Source organism: Danio rerio, chromosome 7 (assembly GCF_049306965.1).
Source record: "Danio rerio strain Tuebingen ecotype United States chromosome 7, GRCz12tu, whole genome shotgun sequence".
Lineage (NCBI taxonomy): Eukaryota > Metazoa > Chordata > Actinopteri > Cypriniformes > Danionidae > Danio > Danio rerio.
The window spans coordinates 13,919,173-13,941,402 of NC_133182.1; the positions used below are offsets into that span (position 1 = coordinate 13,919,173).

General features: G+C 37.3%; 1 protein-coding gene across 3 annotated transcripts in view; it reads left to right on the top strand.

The window, feature by feature from the left end:
* The first annotated feature begins 6,377 nt into the window (after positions 1–6,377).
* Positions 6,378–22,230, top strand: part of LOC100004499 (stereocilin) — a 65,017-nt gene continuing 49,164 nt past the window's right edge. For 2 of the 3 annotated variants that reach the window (XR_012383171.1, XM_073908101.1), the window contains exons 1-6: positions 6,380–6,619; positions 10,100–10,244; positions 12,794–13,906; positions 17,396–17,420; positions 17,508–18,000; positions 20,368–21,243. Coding sequence is in view for 2 of the 3 variants with exons in the window: in XM_073908101.1 (XP_073764202.1) it covers positions 10,169–10,244; positions 12,794–13,906; positions 17,396–17,420; positions 17,508–18,000; positions 20,368–21,243 (2,583 nt within the window). In the remaining variant the exon portion in view is untranslated. Of the gene's footprint in view, positions 6,620–10,099; positions 10,245–12,793; positions 13,907–17,395; positions 17,421–17,507; positions 18,001–20,367; positions 21,244–22,230 lie in introns of all 3 variants that reach the window. The other variant, XM_073908102.1, reaches the window with a different exon arrangement.

Here is a 22,230-nt window from a genome sequence, read left to right on the forward strand (position 1 = left end):
TTATACTTACATACCATCTCTAGAAATGTATTTGTTTTATTTAAGTTCATTTATCATTTATAATTATCTTCCGACCTGTAATGCACTCTAGAATCTGACAGATTGATCAGCTGTAGGCTCTAGAACAGTCATCTGAAGCGTTGTCATACAGTGTTATGCCTGGATTTCATTATTAGCTTTGCATTTACTAACACAGACTATATCTGAAGTGTTTGGAAGTAATTTGCGTTCTCCTCCTGTAGAAAAACGTCATAAGAACAATTCTTAGTGGCTCAATGTGTTACAACAGTGTTTTTAAAAGTCTAAACACTTTATTGATATAGTGTACAGCCAGCTTGTTCAGAACACAAACGAGTCGCAGGTAATGTATTAGAAGTATTAGTTTTAAATAAAAGTAGAATTAGTAGAAGTAAAAATATTAAGCATTTCTCCAAAACAAAAGCCTACACTCTAAAAAAACTAAATCACCATTTGTTCAGCACACTGTACTTTTTCTGTCATAAATCCTAAGAATTGTGAATATGAATTGATTATATAAAAATATATGTTATGTCAATAATATTCGCTAAAATGTTATGTCTACATGTTTAACTGAGTTTTCTGGACAAACATTTTTGTGTTGAACAGAAATGTTGATATTTAAATAATTTGTGCATGCGTGACGTGACGATCGAAAACTAAGTTTGTTTATCAGTTGCTTGAAAGATTGGAGACACAGTGGTGCAGTTGGTAGCACAGTCGCCTCACAGAAAGAAGGTTGCTGGTTCGAGACCCGGCTGGGTCAGTTGGCATCCCTGTGTTCACGTGGGTTTTCTCCGGGTACTCTGGTTTCTGCCATAGTTCAAAGACATGAGGTACAGGTGTCTGAGTGTGAATGGGTGTTTGCCAGTACTGGGTTGCAGCTGGAAGGGCATACCCTGTAAAACATGCTGAATAAGTTGGTAGTTCATTCAGCTGTGGTGACCCCTGATGAATAAAGAAACTAAGCCAAAGGAAAATGAATGGATGAAGTAGTAAGTTTGTGTGCATTTTTAAGTAAAATGATTAAAAACAGGATGATATGCTAACTAGAACTAATTACTTATTTTGCAAATTTGAAAAAAATCATCCACTAAACAGAAAAAAATGTATTGACTCAATAGCAGTTGCTGTTGCTTCAGTTGATGTGACGAGAATATCTTCATTAGTAAAATACAATAATCAACATTGCATAATAAACAAAATTATGTTAGCTAAACAAAAAATTGTTACTAAGAAAAACTAAATAACAGTTGTTGAGACAACTCAAAGTTCTTACTGCATCAAGCTGCCTTATTTTTTTTTTCTGTTTTCTCAACAATTTATTTTTTACAGTGTATCTATGCAGAATGCCAGCAGGTGTATGTAGCTATGCTCATGCTCCGCCTCTTTGCCGTTGTCAGTGAAACTTCGATGACTCGCGGACAAAATGGCAATGATTGGCGCATTTGTTACTTAATTTGTGCTCTTCAGAAAGCTATGGGTGACGTCACTACGTCCATATCTTTTTACAGTCTATATATCCATGGTTAACATGCATTTTTTCTACATCAATCAGATCTCGATCAAATGGCTCTTCACTATACTTTAAAGCATCACTGTTTAGTCATATGTACGTCAGAGCAAACAAACAAGCTGACCGGAAAAACAAATACTAATGCAGTAAATTGTCAATGTTTTAAGAATTACTGTTTAGTCGTATGCACATCAAAACAAACAAACAAGCTGACTGGGATGTGCAATTTGAGTCAGAAACCGGTAACCATTGACATCTATAGTGGGAAAAACAAATACTATTGCTGTAAATTGCTAACGTTTTAAGCATCCCGGTTTAGTCGTATTCACATCAAAACAAACAAACAAACAAGCAAACAAACAAACAAACAAACATGGCATGTGTAATTTGAGTCAGAAACTGGTGACCATTGATAACCATAGGAAAAACAAATGGCAGTGAATGGTTACCATAAAAAAACAAAAACTCAAAGACAGTTGTACCTGAACTATGCCTTTAATAGCTTAACATGCATTTTTTTCTACATGGATCATATCTCCTTTGATCAAATGGCTCTTCACTATATTTTGAAGCATCCCTGTTATGTCGTATGCACGTCAGAGCAAACAAACAAGCTGACCGGTGTGTGCGATTTGGGTGGAGATAGTCAGAAACCAGTAACCATTGACATCCATAGTGGGAAAAACAAATACTATTGCTGTAAATTGCTAACGTTTTAAGCATCACTGTTTAGTCGTATGCACATCAAAACAAACAAACAAGCTGACTGGGATGTGCAATTTGAGTCAGAAACCGGTAACCATTGACATCTATAGTGGGAAAAACAAATACTATTGCAGTAAACTGATAACGTTTTAAGCATCCCTGTTTAGTTGTATTTACATTAAAACAAACAAACAAACAAACAAACAAACAAACTTGGCATGTGCAATTTGAGTCAGAAACTGGTAACCATTGATAACCGTAGGAAAAACAAATGACAGTGAATGGTTACCATAAAAAAACAAAAACTCAAAGACAGTTTTACATGAACTATGCCTTTAATAGCTTAACATGCATTTTTTTCTACATGGATCATATCTCCTTTGATCAAATGGCTCTTCAGTATATTTTGAAGCATCCCTGTTATGTCGTATGCAAGTCAGAGCAAACAAACAAGCTGACCGGTGTGTGCGATTTGGGTGGAGATAGTCAGAAACCAGTAACCATTGACATCCATAGTGGGAAAAACAAATACTATTGCTGTAAATTGCTAACGTTTTAAGCATCACTGTTTAGTCGTATGCACATCAAAACAAACAAACAAGCTGACTGGGATGTGCAATTTGAGTCAGAAACCGGTAACCATTGACATCTATAGTGGGAAAAACAAATACTATTGCAATAAACTGATAACGTTTTAAGCATCCCTGTTTAGTTGTATTTACATTAAAACAAACAAACAAACAAACAAACAAACAAACAAACAAACAAACAAACAAACAATCTGACTGGCAAGTGCAATTTGAGTCAGAAACTGGTAACCATTGATAACCGTAGGAAAAACAAATGGCAGTGAATGGTTACCATAAAAAAACAAAAACTCAAAGACAGTTTTACATGAACTATGCCTTTAATAGCTTAACATGCATTTTTTCTACATCGATCAGATCTCCTTTGATCAAATGGCTCTTCACTATATTTTTAAGCAGCACTGTTATGTCGTATGCACGTCAGAGCAAACAAACAAGCTGACCGGCGTGTGCGATTTGAGTGGAGTTAGTCAGATACCAGTAACCATTGACATCCATAGTAGGAAAAACAAATACTATGGTAGTGAATGGTTACCGCTTTGCAAACATTAAAAAAACTCAAACAGGAACGGTTGAGTAAAGGGAGAGTAAATGATAACAAAATGTAATTTTTGCGTGAACTATCCCCTTTAATAAGTTACATGCATTTTTTTCTACATCGGATCTCCTTTCTGCGATTTGAGTGGAGCTAGTCAGAGGCAGGAGGGGTAAAGTTTCTCATTTAATATTCCTGCGGCCAAACTGAGCTCCAGTGACCGCCGCTCCCTCGGGCATCAATAATACAAGAGGAAGTTATTGTTCCGCTGCAGGCGACAGCAACACAGAATTAAAAGGCTTGTGGGGAGGCTCTGCTGGTGCTTTCACTGAAGCCACTCGGGTTTCAGGTTTTAGACAAGAGAGAGTGATGATTTTGAGCATCAGTGAAGGGCCTGATTGTGTGCTGGCGGTGGCAGAGGGACACTTTTAGTTTTATGACAGCTGTAGGCGAGCCGCTGGCTGACACTGAAGTAAAACAACACCCAGCAGGACAAGGGGAGCAGTTTGGCACAGGTGAAAATTAACTTGGGAGATTTTGAAGAAGAAAATGGCTGGATAGAGATTTAATTTTGCACTGTTATAATAATATATATATATATATATATATATATATATATATATATATATATAYACACACACACACACACACACACACACACACACACACACACACACACACACACACACACACACACACACACACACACACATACACACACACACACACACACACACACACACACACACACACGGTATATATGTACCTTAAGAGAATATTGTACTTTTCCAGTTAGGCTTTTGAATTTATTCATCTTTTTTCAGCAATACAAAAAGTATTGCTAAAGAGGGCAAATAATATTGACGTTAAAATGGTTTAAAAAATAAAAATAGATATTTTATTTAATTTTATTCTAGCCAAAATGAAGCAAATAAGACTTTCTCTAGAAGAAAAAAATATTATGGGAAAATACTGTGGAAAAATTCTTTGCATCATTTAGAAAATATTTGAAAAAGAAAAGAAAAAAATCAGACAGCAAATAATTTTGACTTCAACTGTATGTTTTGACATTTTAGTTTCACTGTTTGAAACATAAAAGAAAACTCTTTAATAATGCTTTTTTGTATGCTTTTAAGAGAAAACAGGATGTCTTGTGATTGTTTTTTAAAAAATATAATCATAAGAGAAAACCAAACACAATTAAACTTCAATTAAAATCCTTATAAACACACTGATAATCATTGTCACCATATTTTTTGGGGTTCCCATCTAAAGAATTGTTAATAAACTAATTGTTTATTACACACCAATCAATAAAAAAAAAATCACTTTTGAAATCAAAATGGGAATGTCTCACCTTCAGAAGAAAACCAAACAGTATGAAACGTCATTCAAAATCATGATAAACACATAATATAAACAAAAACATTGTGAACACACTAATTCTGATTATCACTATACGGATTGGGTTATAGATGGGGGATCATTCTCATCTAAAGATATTGAATTGTCATTAAACTAATTGTTCATTACACACCAAACAATATGTATATATATTTATAAATCAATATTTATATATTTATAAAATTATATATATATATATATATATATATATATATATATATATATATATATATATATATATATATATATATATATATATATATATATATATATATATATATAAATCAAATTTGACATCAAAACAGGATGTCTTATCTTTAAAACAAATCCAAACAAAACGAAACGTCATTCAAATCATAATAAACAGACTAATTCTGATCATCACCATAAAGATTGGACTATAGATATTTTGGTTTCGTTCCCATCAAAAGACATAAAACTATTATTCAACTACTTGTTTATTACGCACCAAACAATATATTAAAAATAATAATAATCATTGACATCAAAATGATATGTCTCATCTTTAAAAAAAATCCAAACAAAATGAAGTTTCATTGAAAATCATAATAAACACATAATATAAACAAAGAATAATAATAAACACGCTAATTGTCATTATCACCATGAAGATTGGGCATTCCTATTGAAAGATATTGAATTTTTATTAAATTAATTTACACACCAAACAATATATTAAACAGAAAGTTCATTCAAAATCATAACTAAAACATAATAAAAACACAAAATTATAATAAACGCATTAATTCTCATTATCACAATAAAGATTGGGTTATAGATTTGTTTATGATCGTTCTCATCTACAAAAATTGAATTATTATTAAATGAATTGTTTGTTACACACCAAACAGTATAGAAAAAACATCAGTTTTGACTTCAAAATGGGATGTCTTATCTTTAAAAGAAAACCAAACGAAATGAAACATCATTCCAAATTAAAATAAACACGTTATAAACTAAAAATCATAATATGCACACAAATTAGCACCATAAAAATTAGGCATTCCCATCAAAAAAAAATCCTGAATTGTTATTAAACAAGTTGTTTATAACACACCAAGCAATTTATTAAAATTATTATAGAACAAATAAGACTTTCTTATTGGCGTACCTGTGTGGAGTTTGCACGTTCTCCCCGTCTTGGTGTTCCGGTTTCCTCCACAAGTCCAAAGACATGTGGTATAGGTAAATTGGGTATAGGCTAAATTGTCTGTAGTGAATGTGTGTGAAAGAGTGTGTATGGGTGTTTTTCAGTGATGGGTTGCAGCAGTAAGGGCATTCGCTGTGTAAAACATGCTGGCGGTTCATTCCGCTGTGGCGACCTCAGATTAATTAAGGGACTACGCTGAAAAGTAAATGAATGAATGAATACTGTGAAAAAACTCCCTGCTCTGCTAAACATCATTTGGGAAATCATGCGCATTATCTATAGTATATCTACAGTGGCCTGTTTTAGCCCCAGTCGAATCGATGACCTTCCTGTGCGACTCCTTTAATCTTAATTACTATGAAATTGCCTTGTGATACACGAGTACACCTTCTTAAAGTTCCTTGGCCTTTCTCTTTTCTCAAATAACATCTCTGTCTCTCTCTCTCTCCAGCACACAGTCAGCTGGCACATGACGGGACCGTGCCGCTGAAACATGAAGCTTTGGCTTTTCAGGGTCCAATTGAATCTCAAAGAGCGGGGAGGGGGAGCGCAAGAAAAAGTGACAAATGCTGACAGAGAAGGATGTAGAGAGAGAGAGAGCGAGAAATAATTCGCAATCCTAGACACATCCAATCTGTTTTTCACAAATGCAAACGGAATTATATGCGCACAGCGGATTGTAGGTAAGTGCATAACATCATTTTAATGAATGTATTTTGATGTATGTTGAAGACAAAATGCAGGTAAGTGTATTTTAAGTCTAATTTGGATTATTTATGTGCATTGTATCAGGGCAAAACTGATAAAGAAGAAATGAATATTTATTTATTTGCTTGTTTTATATTTGTTTTAAATAAATGTGTTTTATTTTGAAGGGATAGTTCACCCAAAAATGAAAACTTCACAACGTAGTTGAATATTGCAAGAAATCTTAACGTAAATTCAGACACGTAGAATTGAATAATATCCATAAGTAGTACCTGACAAATGTCTTGTCGTTGATCCCAGTTGTAAGAGCAACAAATAATAACTTGACTTCTAGTTGATCATTTGTAAAAGTGGCAGAAGGTTGATTTTTCAGATGAATCATCTGTTGAACTGCATCACAGTCATCACAAATACTGCAGAAGACCTACTGGAACCACATGGACCTAAGAGTCTCACAGAAATCAGTCAAGTTTGGTGAAGGCAAAATCATGGTTTGGGGTTACATTCAGTATGGGGGCGTGCGAGAGATCTGCAGAGTGGACGGCAACATCAACAGCTTGAGGTATCAAGACATTGGTGCTGCCCATTACATTACAAACCACAGGAGAGGGCAAATTCTTCAGCATGATAGCGCTCCTTCTCATACTTCAGCCTCCACATCAAAGCTCCTGAAAGCAGAGAAGGTCAAAGTGCTCCAGGATTGGCCTGCCCAGTCACCAGAATGAACATTATTGAGCATGTCTGGGGTAAGATGGAGGAGGAGGCATTGAAGATGAATCCAAAGAATCTTGATGAACTCTGAGAGTCCTGCAAGAGCCCTTTCTTTGCCATTCCACATGACTTTATTAATAAGGGATTTGAGTCATTGCAGAGATGTATAGATGCAGTCCTCCAAGCTCATGGGAGTCATACACAATATTAATTCTTTTTCCACTGCAGCATGACTTTATATTCTTTACTGTACATTATTTCTGTTAAGTGACAAGACTGATGTTTAAACAAAGTCAGACCTTACTCTCCTAAATAAATAATTAAGAATCAAGGCATGATCATATTTTAATAATCTAGAAGTCTTTGCCTTTCATATAAGCCACTTCTGATACCAAATGATCAACTAGAAGTCAAGTTATTATTATTTGTTCCTAAAACTTGGATAGAGGACAAAACTTTTGTCAGGTAATATAGAGTAAAAAAGAAGATTAAAACATAATAATAACAAATAAATGAATAATTAGGCCGTATTGGCGTGGGTTTTCTCCGGTTGTTCCCGTTTCCTCCACAAGTCTAAAGACATGCTGTATAGGTAAATTGGGTAAGCTAAATTTTCTATAGTGTATGTATATGAATGAGTGTGAATGGATGTTTGCCAGTGATGGGTTGCAGTTGGAAGGGAATTCGCTGCTTAAAACATTTGCTGGATAAGTTGGTGGTTCATTCCACTGCGGCGACCCCAGAGTAATAAAGGGACTAAGCCGAAAAGAAAATGAATGAATAATTAGGGCGGGCCGGTGGCGCAGTGGGAAGCGCTGTCACCTCACAGCAAGAAGGTCACTGGTTCGAGCCTCAGCTGGGGTTGTTGGCATTTCTGTGTGGAGTTTGCATGTTCGTCCCGTGTTCATGTGGTTTTCCTCCGGGTGCTCCGGTTTCCCCCACAAATCCAAAGACAGCTGTAGGTGAATTGGATAAGCTAAATTGTCCGTAGTGTATGAGTGTGAATGAGACTGTATAGGTGTATGGGTTGCAGCTGGAAGAGCATCCGCTGTGTAAAACATATGCTGGATAAGTTGGCGGTTCATTCCGCTGTTGTGACCCCTGATTAATACCTTAAGATAAATGTTTAAATTGATGGTAAACCATAGTTCATTAATGTATAGTGTTATTAGTGTTAAAGAAAAAGTTCACCCAACAATAAAAATGACTCTCTATGTGGTTCTAAAACATTCTTTATTCAGTTGACCACAAAAGAAGATATTTTGAAGAATGTTGGAATCATGTAACCACTGACATCTACAGTATTTTAGCAAAAACACATATTAAAGATGTGAAGGTTTCCTACAGGTTTCCAACATTCTTTAAAATATCTGCTTTAGTCTTCAATAACGATGACAGTGGCTCAGTGGTTACTGTTGCCTCACAGCTATAAGGTTCAAACCCTAACTTGGCCAGCTGCCATTACTGAGTAAAGTTTGCATGCTTTCCCTGTGTTGGCATGAGTTTTCTCCAGGTGCTCCTGTTTCCCCCACAGTCCAAAGACATGCAGTATAGGTGAATTGGATGAACTAAATTGGCCGTAGCATATTAGTGTTTTTGTGAATATGAGTGTGTATGGTTTCCCAGTACTGAGTTGTGGCTGAAAGGGCATCCACTGCATAAAACATATACCGGAATAGTTGATGGTTCATTCTGCTGTGGTGACCTCTGAAATGGAGACTAATCCGAAGGAAAATGAATGAATGAATGTAGTCATTATATTGTCATGTACATGTAGTGATTATGCAAACTGGGGAATAAGTTATTATCCCTAAACCTACACCCTGAACCGTAGTTACCTTGTGCACCAGGGGTGTCCAAACTTGGTCCTGGAGGGCCGTGTCCTGCAGATTTTAGCTCCAATTTGCCTCAACACACCTGCACGGATGTTTCTAGAAAGTCTATAAGAGCTTGATCAGCTAGCACAAGTGTGTCTGATTTGGGTTGAAACTAAACTTTGCAAGACACCGGCCCTCTGAGTTCGGACATTCCTGTTGTACACTGTAAAAAACAACCTTCAAATTATGGTTAAAAAAACACCAGAAGAATTTCATCGTTAAAAATAAATGTAAAATTCAGAAAAAAAAAAGATAAATAAAGAAAATGCCATTTAAAAATACCATTAAATAATTGTCTAAATTTATGGTTAACTACCAAAGGTCATTCATTTATACAGTGTCAATACAATGTTAAAGGGAAACAATGAAAATGCACTCACTATATGGTTCCAAAGTTTAATAAGTTTCTTTTTTGGGTTGAACAAAAAAGAAGATATTTTGAAGAATGTTGGAAACCTGTAAACCACTGACACCTATAGTAGGACAAACAAATACTATGGAAGTCAGCGGTTACAGGTTTCCAACCATTAACAACCAAAGTCCAGGGTCAATAAATGATGCTAGAATTTTCATGTTGTGGTGAACTGCAGTATCTCTTTAACTACTTTCAGAAATAAATTTACAAATTATTCTTTAGTTTTCAGCACAATGATAATTTTGTAGTCAACAATTTAATGTTTGTAGTTTCAAATGCTCAAAAATATGAGGAAATGACAGAGGAATTGATCTGATTTGATGGCAGAACTCTCCCTTTAAGCTCTTTCAAACCTTTTCTTTGTGAAAGTTAGCCAAGTGACAGTGGATAGTCATTAAGATTTCATGCGCGCTCCACAGCCTGACACTTTACTCTCTGAATGTCTCCGTCAGCTCCTAAAGGAACGCAAATGCACTCTTACCGGCATGACAAAATGATTTTATCCCTGCTACCTTGAGGCGATGGAAGTTAGGATGGGCAAGCTGGGAATTGTTGTGATTTTGCTTTTACTGGATCAAGCATCGGCCACTGCTGGAGGTAAGACAATGGATTTTTTTCACAAGACTGTTATGATCAGTGGTGTAAATGGCTTAAATATGTAGTGCAAATACAAAAGTATCTGTTGTAAATATTAGTTAAAGTATAAGTAGTGAATATTACGCTGTTAAAAGCTGATGCATTTACATGTAATTTGTGGATGTGTGTAAACGTAACATTCTGTAGTGCATTTAGTTATTGCTCAGCAGGCACACAATATCATAAGAAGTTAATATTAGGTTTCAATGTCAAAATCCAGTGTCTAGCCAGTGTCTAAGGACAATGCTATTTTGATCACCGATAACAATGTCAAATGACGTTAATATTTAATTGATTTTAGGTTGTGTTAAAAATGACCAAAATCCAACGTCGAGAAAACATCTTAAATGATGCTAATGTCAAAAACTGACAATTATTCAATAGGTATGGCAACCAAAATTCAACATCTGTTAGACGTCATAGTGGTAACGTCCACACAACATCAAACTGTAACATCATTAGACGTTGATATTTGGTTGAGTTTAGGTTGGACATTGATGTCGGCTTGATGTTGAGGTCTGACGTCAACCTGATTTCATTTCCAAGCAAATTGCAATGTTCCAACGACGTTGGGGTCATCAATCTAATGTTACGTGTGTTGATGTCTTGTGCCTGCTGGCTGTTTAAGACCATTTTGGTCATCATACAGCAAATATAGTCATCTTCTCATCAGTGACATGCATCTTAACACTCTGTGGGTCAAAGCGTGTAAGATTTTAAACATCTTCTTGGACACTTTTAATGCTTCCAAAAGGTTTGTTGCAATTATAAATCGCCCATGTCTTGAGGCACAGTAGATTATTATGATGCGATTTACCTTCTATGTGCGATTTCATTGTACAGGAATCACAGGACTGAAAAAAATTAAGTAATTAAGTAGTGACTGCAGGTTGAAGGAAAGTAGTGGAGTAAAAGTACCGATACAGCACTGAAAATGTACTCAAGGGAGTAAAAGCACACATTTTTAAAACTACTTATTAAATTACAGTAGTTTGAGTATTTGTAATTAGTTAATTTACACCACTGCTTATGATGCATTTAACGATCATCAACATCTTTAATCCTCGAAATTTTTCTAATATTTAGATTTTTTTAATTAAAACATATGAACAATCATATGTATTTCTGTCTGTATTATATCATCTTTGCATCAAATTACAAAGTACAAATTACCGCTTGGTGTTTTTAATGCTGTGTCTATGGAGGCAGGACAGTAAATTCAACACTTCTCTCTTCCAGCTGCCGTTATCAGTCTTGTACTCTCCCATTTACTGCTCTCCAAGGGCCCGTTTACACTACGTTTTAGTTTTAAAATGGCTTTTTAGAACGAAAACGATCCACATCCAAACTGGCGTTTCAACTAGTGTTTTTGAAAAGATCTCCGTCCACACTACAACACTGAAAACGCACATCACGTGACCACACACACACTCTTTGGCATGTGCTGCAGCCAATGCGGACGTATGAGCTCCAGGCAGTCAGCGGGTGCTTTGAGCACACCTTCCCAGGTGAGAGCAGCACACGCCAGACAGTTCATCAAGGATCTACAACTGAATCTCATCTCACTATAGTTGTTAAACGTGATATTTAATTAATCTTGTCTCTATCTGACAACTCTTTGCTCTTTTGAATCTATTGCTTGTTCTCAGGTGATGCGTTTCGGCTGAGCACAGAAATAAGTTAATATATTATGTAACCACGTACACTGATTCTGCTTATTTGACTTATTGCTTGCCTACATTGTATAAACGTATTGTGCGTTATACTTTAATAATGACCATTATTGATTATCAAAACTGATATTCAGCAAAACAGAGGGTATGTTTCATGTTTTTCAATGAAACTTAAAGGAGGCAGTAATGTTATAGGCTTCGTTTTGTTATAAATATACAATGAAGATGATGATCATTTAAATATGTAGCTACACAATGCAACAACATTTTTAATGTCTGTTAAGTTGTCAAAATGAAAATAGGCAGTTCCTCATTTCATGTTTTCATTTTATTGCTAAGATATTAAAACAACAGCGTGATGTGTATGAGATTATAAAGTACACTGTTCCCTTTGAAGATTTACCTAATGAAATCCTTTGGGGTTTGTTTTCCATACCAAACTTGCGAAGTCTGAACTTACAAGGAAAGGATTCAAGACTGAACTTTGTGAACTTATTATTGAATAAAAAGGCTCAGTCAGTTCCACCTCTGTTTTCAGCCATCTCCATTTTCCCTCATCCACACTGACATGGAGAAGCAGCATTTTAAAACCAAACTGGCCTCTTTAGCATTTCCAAAACGCTCCATTTTCGGGGCTCGAAAACTCTGGGGTAGTGTGGATGGAAGCTGTTCCTGTAACAAATCTTTAAATCTAAAATGTATTAGTGTAAATGGGGCCTAAGTTTACCCAACTATGACGATGTCTGAGAAACTCAGAAATGTAAAAAAGGGTGCATACAGGCTGTTTGTGTGCCATTCCCTGCTATGACAACTAAATTAGTTTGTTTGTCTGTACAGGAAGCAAAAAAGAAGACCAAAGGGAGGCTATATTAAAAGAGCTTGTCGAGATTTGGAGGAAAGGTGGAGGATGGAACCCATACCGAGTACAGCCGCCAGCAGAAAGACGAAAAGATCAACAAATCCAATCCATCGTGAAGGGCATCATGGGAGGCCTCAAATCCCTCGGAGTCCTGCCGAAGAAAAAAAGCATCCCATCTATAAACAAATCCATTGACAGGAACAGACTCTCAGGATTTCTGTACAACATCTCCATGTACTTACAGGAGATGAGCGCCGAGTTAGATGATGGCCAGGGTTTTAGTGACGACCAGTTTTGGGAGAACCTTCTCTATTCTCTCCTCCAGACCGGAAGGGAAGCCTCGCTTGGCATGTGGGATGGGAAAAGTCCCCCGCGACCCACTTTTAGGCTTCAGGATCTGTTCCTGTCTCTTAGGGGAAGCCCACATTGGGATGGACTTCTAGGTTTGGTGCAAAGCCTTTTAACCCTCTCCGAAAAGCAGCCCCAGAAGCCCATTTTAACTTTTATTTCGCAGAATTGGAAAACCATCAGTGCTTTGCTGGAAACGGTCCTCCAGGCGGTGGTCAGCGGGACGTACGGACAAGCTGTCGCAGGTCTCCAGGGTTTCATATGCGTCTTGAAAGGACGGAATGATTGCTCTTTTAACCTGAGCTGGCTTGAGCAGCTTATAAGCTTCATGGAGACCAGAAACTGGAAACCTGTGGTCAGTCTTCATCCTGTGAATGTGGAGAGCCATCAGAGAGATGGCGCTGCCTCTACGGGACGGTTTAAACCTTTCCTTGTTCCACCTGAAGTGCTTGAGGAGCAGCTCTTGTTGAATCAGTCTGAGAGTTTTGCTTCAATGCAGACGCTGCTGCTTCAGGCTCTGTCAAGGTCAAACGCCGGAGAAAGGGCAGTACAGTTCGCCGAGCGTAATCCTGCCCTCCTGAAGGGCTTGGATAACCTCAGACGGGGATTTCTGCACAATGTGGGCCGCAGCGTCTATGGTAATCTGAGGAGGAAAGTGTCACATATGACCAAGGCACTGCTGGAGGATGTGAGCAGCATGGTTGGAGAACCTCAATACAGTCGACATGGAAGATGTTCTGTAGGCAAGTATGCACACTTTCAATATGATAACGAATGCATTCTAGCACATGCATAGTTTAGTTGTAACATTGTAACAAGTTGTTACAAAAGATTCATCATTTATTATTCTAAAATCATGACTTTGCAAGATTCAAATTTAATAAAATTCTCCCTCTTAATTTAATTTTGAATTGTAAATGCTACAAATTCAGCCCATTTGATGCATACTAGATAATTGTGTGCTCTTTCTTAAAATGGTTTCAACATAGGTTCATTCTGAAAACGTAGCCCTATATACATTTCTGGAGATTGTGAATTATGTAGGCAGATGTACGTATTGTATGGCTGTATTTTGTCTTTAAAACGAACGCTGCGGGCAGTATGACGCCGTTCCTCTTCACGCTTACCAGCTGACCATTTACCTCCGTATGGATGGCTTTCCTGTTGTTGTCAGTTGGTCCAGTAGCTCGCCATGTATGTTGGCAGAATTGGGACGCAGAGAGGAGTTGACCACGATGCAAGGTTTGAGTCCGGTGATGAACGCTTCTAGAAAGATAAAAACAGTAGCCAAAAAATAAAATAAACAAGTAAATAACTGGGTGAGAATGTGGTAATATCTGAAAATGTAGTAAAAATCAGGCAAGGGCTTTTCTTTTTTTGGATTGCTTTTTAAACCGTCGTTTGTGTTTAAGGAAGTGGGTACCCGGGTCAATCTGTGCTTTTGAAAACACTTTTGGTTGGGTTTAAGGAAGGAGGAGGGTGGTTCTGTCGATCGGTCAGTCAGTCAGTCGACAGCGGCCTCTTTTGGATTGGCGCAAAAGGCACTTGCGAGAGAAATTTGAGATCTCAAAAAGCGTACACAGCAACCTCTGGTGGATTCACGAAAACAAAAACTACCAAAAAAAATGTATCTCCTGAGACTTTCTTGGTGCTCTCCAGAAATGTATATAGGGGTACATTTTTAGAATGAGCCTGGGTTGTAAAATGAAGGTTACAATACCATTTTGGTTCCTTAAAATCCTTTTTTCTTAAAAGAACTATCTAAGTCGGCGCCAATAGCCAAGTGGTTAGTGCTTCGACACATAGCACCAAGGTGCTTGCAGTGACCCGAGTTCGATTCCCGTCTCGAGGTCCTTTGCTGATCCTTCCCCTATCTCTGCTCCCCACACTTTCCTGTCTCTATATCTCCACTGTCCTATCAATAAAGGTGAAAACCCCTAAAAAATAATTATAAAAAAAGAACTATCAAAAATATAATTTTCACTAGAAACAAGTTTGTGGAATAGAAATTCACATTTGTAGGGTTCTTCATTAGAACACTGATAGCAATAAATAATCTTTTAGTTTAAGGAGTGTTCTTCCATTCAAACATCTTTCTCTTCATGCATCTCTCTCTGGCTACACTTTCATCTCTCTGTCTCTTTTTCTGTCTGTAAGGGCCAGGACACACCAAGCCGATGGTCGGTTATTGGGCTTCATTGGTTCGTCGGTAGTTGGTTTGGTGTGTTCCACACATCAGGTTAACGTCAGAGCTTAGAATCGGCGTTGAACCGTCGGCTGAAAAGAGCATTCTGACGGGTTATTTAGCAATGAATCAGAGCACGAGTAAAGTGACGAAGCAAGTAAACAATTCAAGCCAAGAAGAAACACAAACATGCCGATTGTAGTTTTGCTACATTTCTCAAATATTTGCAAACAATATGAAATATTAGATTATCAGACATGTTTGCATGAGTGAATCCCTCTATGGTGAGGGACAATTACTGGGATAATGGTACTAAATCTTTGTTTATGTTTTGTCTGTCAGTGTTGAAAGTTTGGTTTCTTTTTGTGGAACTAAAGAAAATAGACTTCTGTTCCCGGCGGAGTAGTCCTCTTCAATTCAATTCAATTCAATTCAATTCAATTCAATTCAATTCAATTCAATTCAATTCAATTCAATTCAATTCAATTGGTTATTGTCATGTGCACAGTGAGGAAACACGTTTCCCTGTACAATGAAGTTCTTACTTTGCCGTCCACAGTGAAGTCATACACACAACATACACATTTTACACGACATACACACAAATACACATATATACACAGAAGTGACTGAAGTATAATTATGAAATATAAATATATAAATATCTACGAAAGTAAACAATATATAATACTGATTGTGGAGTAATGAAAACAGATGTAAACAACATATAGTGGTTCTTGAATTGTGCTTATTATGCAAAAAGTGCCTAGTGCAATTGGCTTATGTGCAAATAACAGTATAATGGCAAACTTGGATGGAGAATGTAGAGTGCTACTGAGCAGAAATTGAATTGTTTATGTCCACTGGTTATGCGTTTAAAAGTCTGATAGCTGATGGGTAAAAAAAGAGTTCTTGAGTCTGGCAGTCATGCATCTCATACTCCTATACCTCCGCCCTGAGGGTAGGAGGTACCGTGCGTGGGGTCTTTCAGGATGGAGGCAGTTCTCTAGTGGACTCTGCGATGGTAGATAGTCTGCAGAGAAGGCAGTGGGGACCTGATGATCCTCTCTGCAGTCCTCACCACTCTCTGCAGACGTTTGCGGTCCTTTACAGTAGCGTTGCCATACCATACAGTAATACAGCTGGTCAGGATGCTCTCAACCACACAGCTGTAAAAGTTGCTGAGGATCTTAGATGATAGACCAAGTTTACTTAGATTCCTTAAGAAGTACAGCTAGTACGCTTGTGTACTCTTGTGTACAGCTAGTACTCTTGTGCAGGCGCTGAGCAAGACTCACATTTCTGTTAGCTTTCATCCCTTTGGTGTGTTGACAGGCAGCTTTTTGGTCCAAACGCAATCCAACGCGAGGCGACAACACAGTTTGGTTTCGTTGGTGCAAGCTGTTTGGCATCAGCTTGGTGTGTCCCAGCCCTTAGGTACATTCACTCACAAAAAAAAAAAAAAAAATATTGTTAACAGATTAGTTGTGTTTTCCTGACCTCTTTTAATTGACAGAATAGAATCAGATGTTGACTCTTATCAGCTAACATAAAATAATTTCAAGAGTTCACACTTAGCTGATGATTGATTATAAAGCTTGTTTGGCATGCTGTCCCGGGAGAGAACCCTGAGCTCATAAGATCCTCGAGCCCAGGGTTCCCACCCGTTTGTAGGGCAAGAGTTGAGAATATACATATACTGATTTAATTCATCTCTAATTAAATTTTATTTTGAAATACACTCTCAGCTCCATTCTGAACTCTGCACAACTCTGTCTGAAATCACAATGGCATTGCTAGTCATTAACCGGATCTTTGTTAATCCTATAGCCTGGATAATCTCCTCTTTCTTTTATGTCTGTAACCGTACACCTGCGGCATTATGTGCTCAGCTATGCTGTTACATCAAGGCCAATTGTATAATACAGCGTGCCGGCTCTCCATTTTCCTCAATTAATCATCAGCACTAAGCCTTCATCATCTGTGATTTGTACCAGTCAACTATTCACCCAGAACCTTTTCCATTCACTTTTGTTTCTTTGTGAAGGCGACCTCAGGCAGTTAATATTATGGTAAGTGTCATTCTAATGCATTTCTGAGTGTATAATAATAATGAAGACTATCATGAATTAAACAAATATGCTGTCCTCTTTGTACAGGGGAATTAGACATAACTTGACTTGGAACGCTCAAGCGATGGGTTTCAGGTCAGATGGTTTACCCAGCAGGCCGTCTTTCATGACTTGTCCATCTTCAGAAGAGGAAACAAGGACTTTAAAACCTCAACCATCATCTAGAACTAAACTTCGCCAGTCCCACATGAACATTCAGGAGCAGACTGATGGAAACCCCTTGATCTCTGCTGAGATTCTGGAAGCTGCCTGTAACGCCTCTATCCCTGGTCTCACCGGGGTCTCGAATTTTACCGTCTTCCTCTACTGTAATCTTTTTGATGACGAGAATGGCTCACAGGACCCTCAAGTCAACCATTTAGGCGTTGACCTGCATGCAACCTGCTCAGATGCTGCGTGGTACCTTTCAGCAGCAGAGGAAGATTTCCTTTGGGTTCACGTTTGCAGTGAATTCTTCGCTCACGAGTTCAACAAAACAGTGTGTGCCAACTCTACATTCTGGCTGCAGCACGCACAACAGGTACATCCAGCTACTTTTAGTTTTCGTTTTCATGAATGATCAGCCATAAATACAAAATTCTGTCGTCATTTACACACCCTTGTGTTAATCTGAACCCTTACATTAAAAAAAAAACACATTTTGATAGATCTTTAAATGAAAATAAATATTCTGTCATAAGCATTCTGTTAAATTCTGTCGTCATTTACAAACCCTTGTGTAAATCTGAACCCTACGTTTTTTTTTGTAACTAATTTTGATAGATTTTTAAATGAAATTTGAGAGATCTCTTCATTAAAAATCCTGGTTAGTTTAGTTTATTTATTTATAAAGCGCAATAAAACAGTTGTTGACCATTGTGCTGTACAAACCTAAAAGCAAATTATCAAAAATAGACAGCAACAGATAAAACAACATAGAATACATCCAGCATACCACACAGAATCAACGATAAATAACAAGACACCAGATACAGTAGGTACACTGTAAAAAGTGATTAGTTACTTAAAGCAAGTAAACCAATTGCCTTAAAAGCAACAAGTTGGCTTAACAAAAATAATGTAAGTAAACTTGTTGTAACTTGGAACTGTTAAGTTGACTTAATTTTTATAATTATGCTAATTCTACTCACTTTTTTAACAACCAACTAATCCTTTTTTACAGTATCAGACTATTTTAGCACGTCTGTTTTCAAATAATTACTGTAATTTTAACAATGTTACATATTTGGGGGTTCATTAAGTCTATAAAATCTACAACTACATCCTGTATTGAATTTAAAAGACACAGTGGAGTCTGGAAGAGCAGATTTATTTTACTTTATGTCATTTTGCTGGATACAGACAAAAAAACTAATATAATAAAGATGTATTGGAAAAAGTGATTAGTGTACTTTAATTTTTTTGAAAAAGTGAATACAATTAGCATAATTTGACAAATTAAGCCAACTTAACAGTTCCAAGTTACAAAGGGTTTACTTACATTATTTTTGTAAAGTCAACTTGTAGCTTTTAAGGCAATTGGTTTACTCACTTTAAGTAACTAATCACTTTTTACAGAGTACAAATAGGATCAATTTTCTCCCAGTTTAGGGAGTGTTTGCTCAAACCACTTATTTAAAATGACCTGAAACAACACAATTCTTAATGGATTTTTGTTTTTGTGACAACTTAATTGTTTTATGTTAAAATTAATACGTTTTAATCAATTGTGTGGAACCCAGCATTTTTTCACAGAGGAGAATATCTGCATAAAATGCAGGATTACACCAACGCTATATCACGGCAGTTCGTAACCTTTTTTGTAGCTAATTAGTTTGAGTTTGTACAATTCATTCATACAATTTAGTACGATTTGCTCATCTCCCAATGACGGTTTAGAAGTGAGGTTTGATGCCACGCCCCCTTTTAAAAATCATTTTGAAAATATTGTCATTTGACTGAACTGACAAATCTTAAAATAGTTAAGTTTCCTGGTGATATCAGGCTGGTTCACATGATTCATTTATGTTGACCCATCACAAAATAAGTTGTCCTCAAAAATCTCAAGAATTGTGTTGTTTCTGCTCATTTTAAATAAGTAGTTTGAACAAGCAGCAAAAATTATTCTTTGAGTGTAATAGTGTTGAACAGAAGAAACTCAGGTTTGGAAGAAGAGTAAATGATGACAGGAGTTTATGCATCAACTATCCCAAAGTGTTCTGGATTACTAATGGCTTTGCTGGGAAATTTCCTCTGTTAGAATCTACAAGGTATTACCAAATCTTAAGAATTTTGTTGTATCAGCTCATTCAGTAGTTTGAACTAGCAGCAAGAATATTTGTAATTATTTAGTGTAATCGTGTTCAACAGAAGAAAGAAACTCAAGTTTGGAACAAGAGCAGCCTAAATGATGACAATTTTCTGCGTGAACTATCCCTTTAAAACTTTTATGCATCACTAATGGCTTTACTGTGAAATTTCTTTAGGTAGAAGCTACAAGATGTTACCAAATCTCAAGAACTGTGTTGTTTCAGCACGTTTAAAATAAGTAGTTTGAAACAGCAGCAAAAAAAAGAGTTAATTATTTAGTGAAAGTAACTTAGGTTTGAAACTAGAGCAGCCCAAATGAAGACAGAATTTTCTGCGTGAACTATCCCTTTAAAGCAGTGGTCACCAAACTTGTTCCTGGAGGGCCGGTGTCCTGCAGATTTTAGCTCCAACCCTAATCAAACACACCTGAACAAGATAATCAAGGTCTTACTAGGTATACTTGAAACATCCAGGCAGGTGTGTTGAAGCAAGTTGGAGCTAAACCCTGTAGGGACACCGGCCCTCCAGGACAGAGATTGGTGACCTCTGCTTTAAAGTGTTCTGTATTACTAATGGCTTTGCTGTGAAATTTCCTCAGGTAGAAGCTACAAGGTATTACCAGTACCTCAACCAGTCAAGTATTGACGACCTCTGTCTTCAGCTCTCCAATGAAGCTTCTGCTAAATCTCCTAAAGACGACACTGAAGATTGCCTAGCATTGCTAAACAGCAAAACACTCACCGCCCAGGACTTTAGAAAATGCTTTCTCCCAAATAACACAGCCCTCATCGCGTCTTTATGCGGAAACGAGTCGTCTCAAATACCCCAAGATGGCAGCTGGGCTGCGGAGTATTGCTCCAAAGTCACAATCAATCACAAGCCGTCAAAACAAAACTGCGACTATTCAAAGTGGAAGCTGGAATATTTCACAAACTCCACCGCCCTTGAGCTTTGTAGCAAAGCAGGTCTGAAGGACTATATTTGTAAAAACGCCACGCTTTACCTCACACTACTTCAAAAGCAGCCTTCACTCACAGACGACTGTTTGAACTCTGAGGATAAAATCGGCGCCAAATGTGTCCTCCAGAGGCTGTTTGACATGCTGCCTGCGCCGTATGACTTTGACACTTCTCAACTCTGCGTGAACCCCTTGCCTATCCTGCAAGACGCCATTCATAAGCTTACTTTATGTGAGGGGGTAGTCGATGAACGCACGGGATGGTTGGCGACGGTAAGTTACGTGCTTCGAGTTTTGGATTTTGTGGTCGGGCTTTCGGCTGGATTGGAGGAAGGAGAGCTGGAAGTGCGTCAGGGTTTGGGTCAGGCCATCCTTCTGTCCAGCCTGCAGGACAATGCCTCTTTTTGGGCTACTCTACGACCCAACGCGTCCCTGAGTGTACTTCACACTGTCGGCGTCTTTCTGAAGAGAGAGCAAAACTCCACCTTAAAAGAAGATCTTTTGAGCTGCTTCAGTGTATGTCATGCATTTCAATGCTTCCTGCCACACTGTAAAACATGCGTAAATAAGCAGTTTTCCATATTTTGTGATTCATGTTTTGAATTTTTCTGTTTATTTAGGCTGGGCTTTTGATTATAGGGATTATGAGATGTGCATTATGAGACCTTGATCTTTCTTCTTTTATTAACATTGACAATATTATCAATTATACATTGACAATGTGGCGGTGGGGTACTGGATTTCATCAGGCACAATGTGGCATTAGCCCCCGCATACAGACCTTTTCAGAAAATTATTTTTTGTAAAGGGATCATGTGTTTTTGAAATTACCGGTAAATTTGTTCCATCAATTTTCTGGAAAGAAAAGTTATAACATTCCCAGTAATTTGCTGGAATGCTGCGCTGATTGAATGCAGAAGGAAAATTAGTCGATGAAGTCTAGTTTGGATATGCGGCCAACCGGAATTGCGATATGCACATTAATGTAGCAGCATTTTTTATTATACTGTTTAACAATAGTTCATGTTTTTACAGTACTGTGATGGTTGGGTTTAGGTTTGGGGTGGGGGTAGGCCTTAAAAAAAACAATTTATTGGGTAATTTAATAGATAGCATAAATAATACTCAGTACAACCACTGTTTTTACATTACTGATGTCAATAAAATACAATAAATGGGAAATTTAAAAAATAATATAAATAATTATCGTTAACTTTCGGCCGCAATCGTATATGATCTAGCAACAACCAAAATTGCCAGAAAGAGTGCGTTCATGTTTAGAATGCGCTGACGTGAGACGTCTACTCCAGCTAATCAGAACATTCAGCCGTATTCACCTCCGCCTTTGAATATTTTTCCAGACACATTTAGCTGCTGGATGTTAGTCAGAATACGTTTCTATGTTCCTTCTTAATGGCAACTGTGTAAAAATATCGATAAACCGCTGTTTACCTTCAAGCTCTGCTTCAGTTCTTTGACGTGTGCGCACCAGCTCCGATGCTC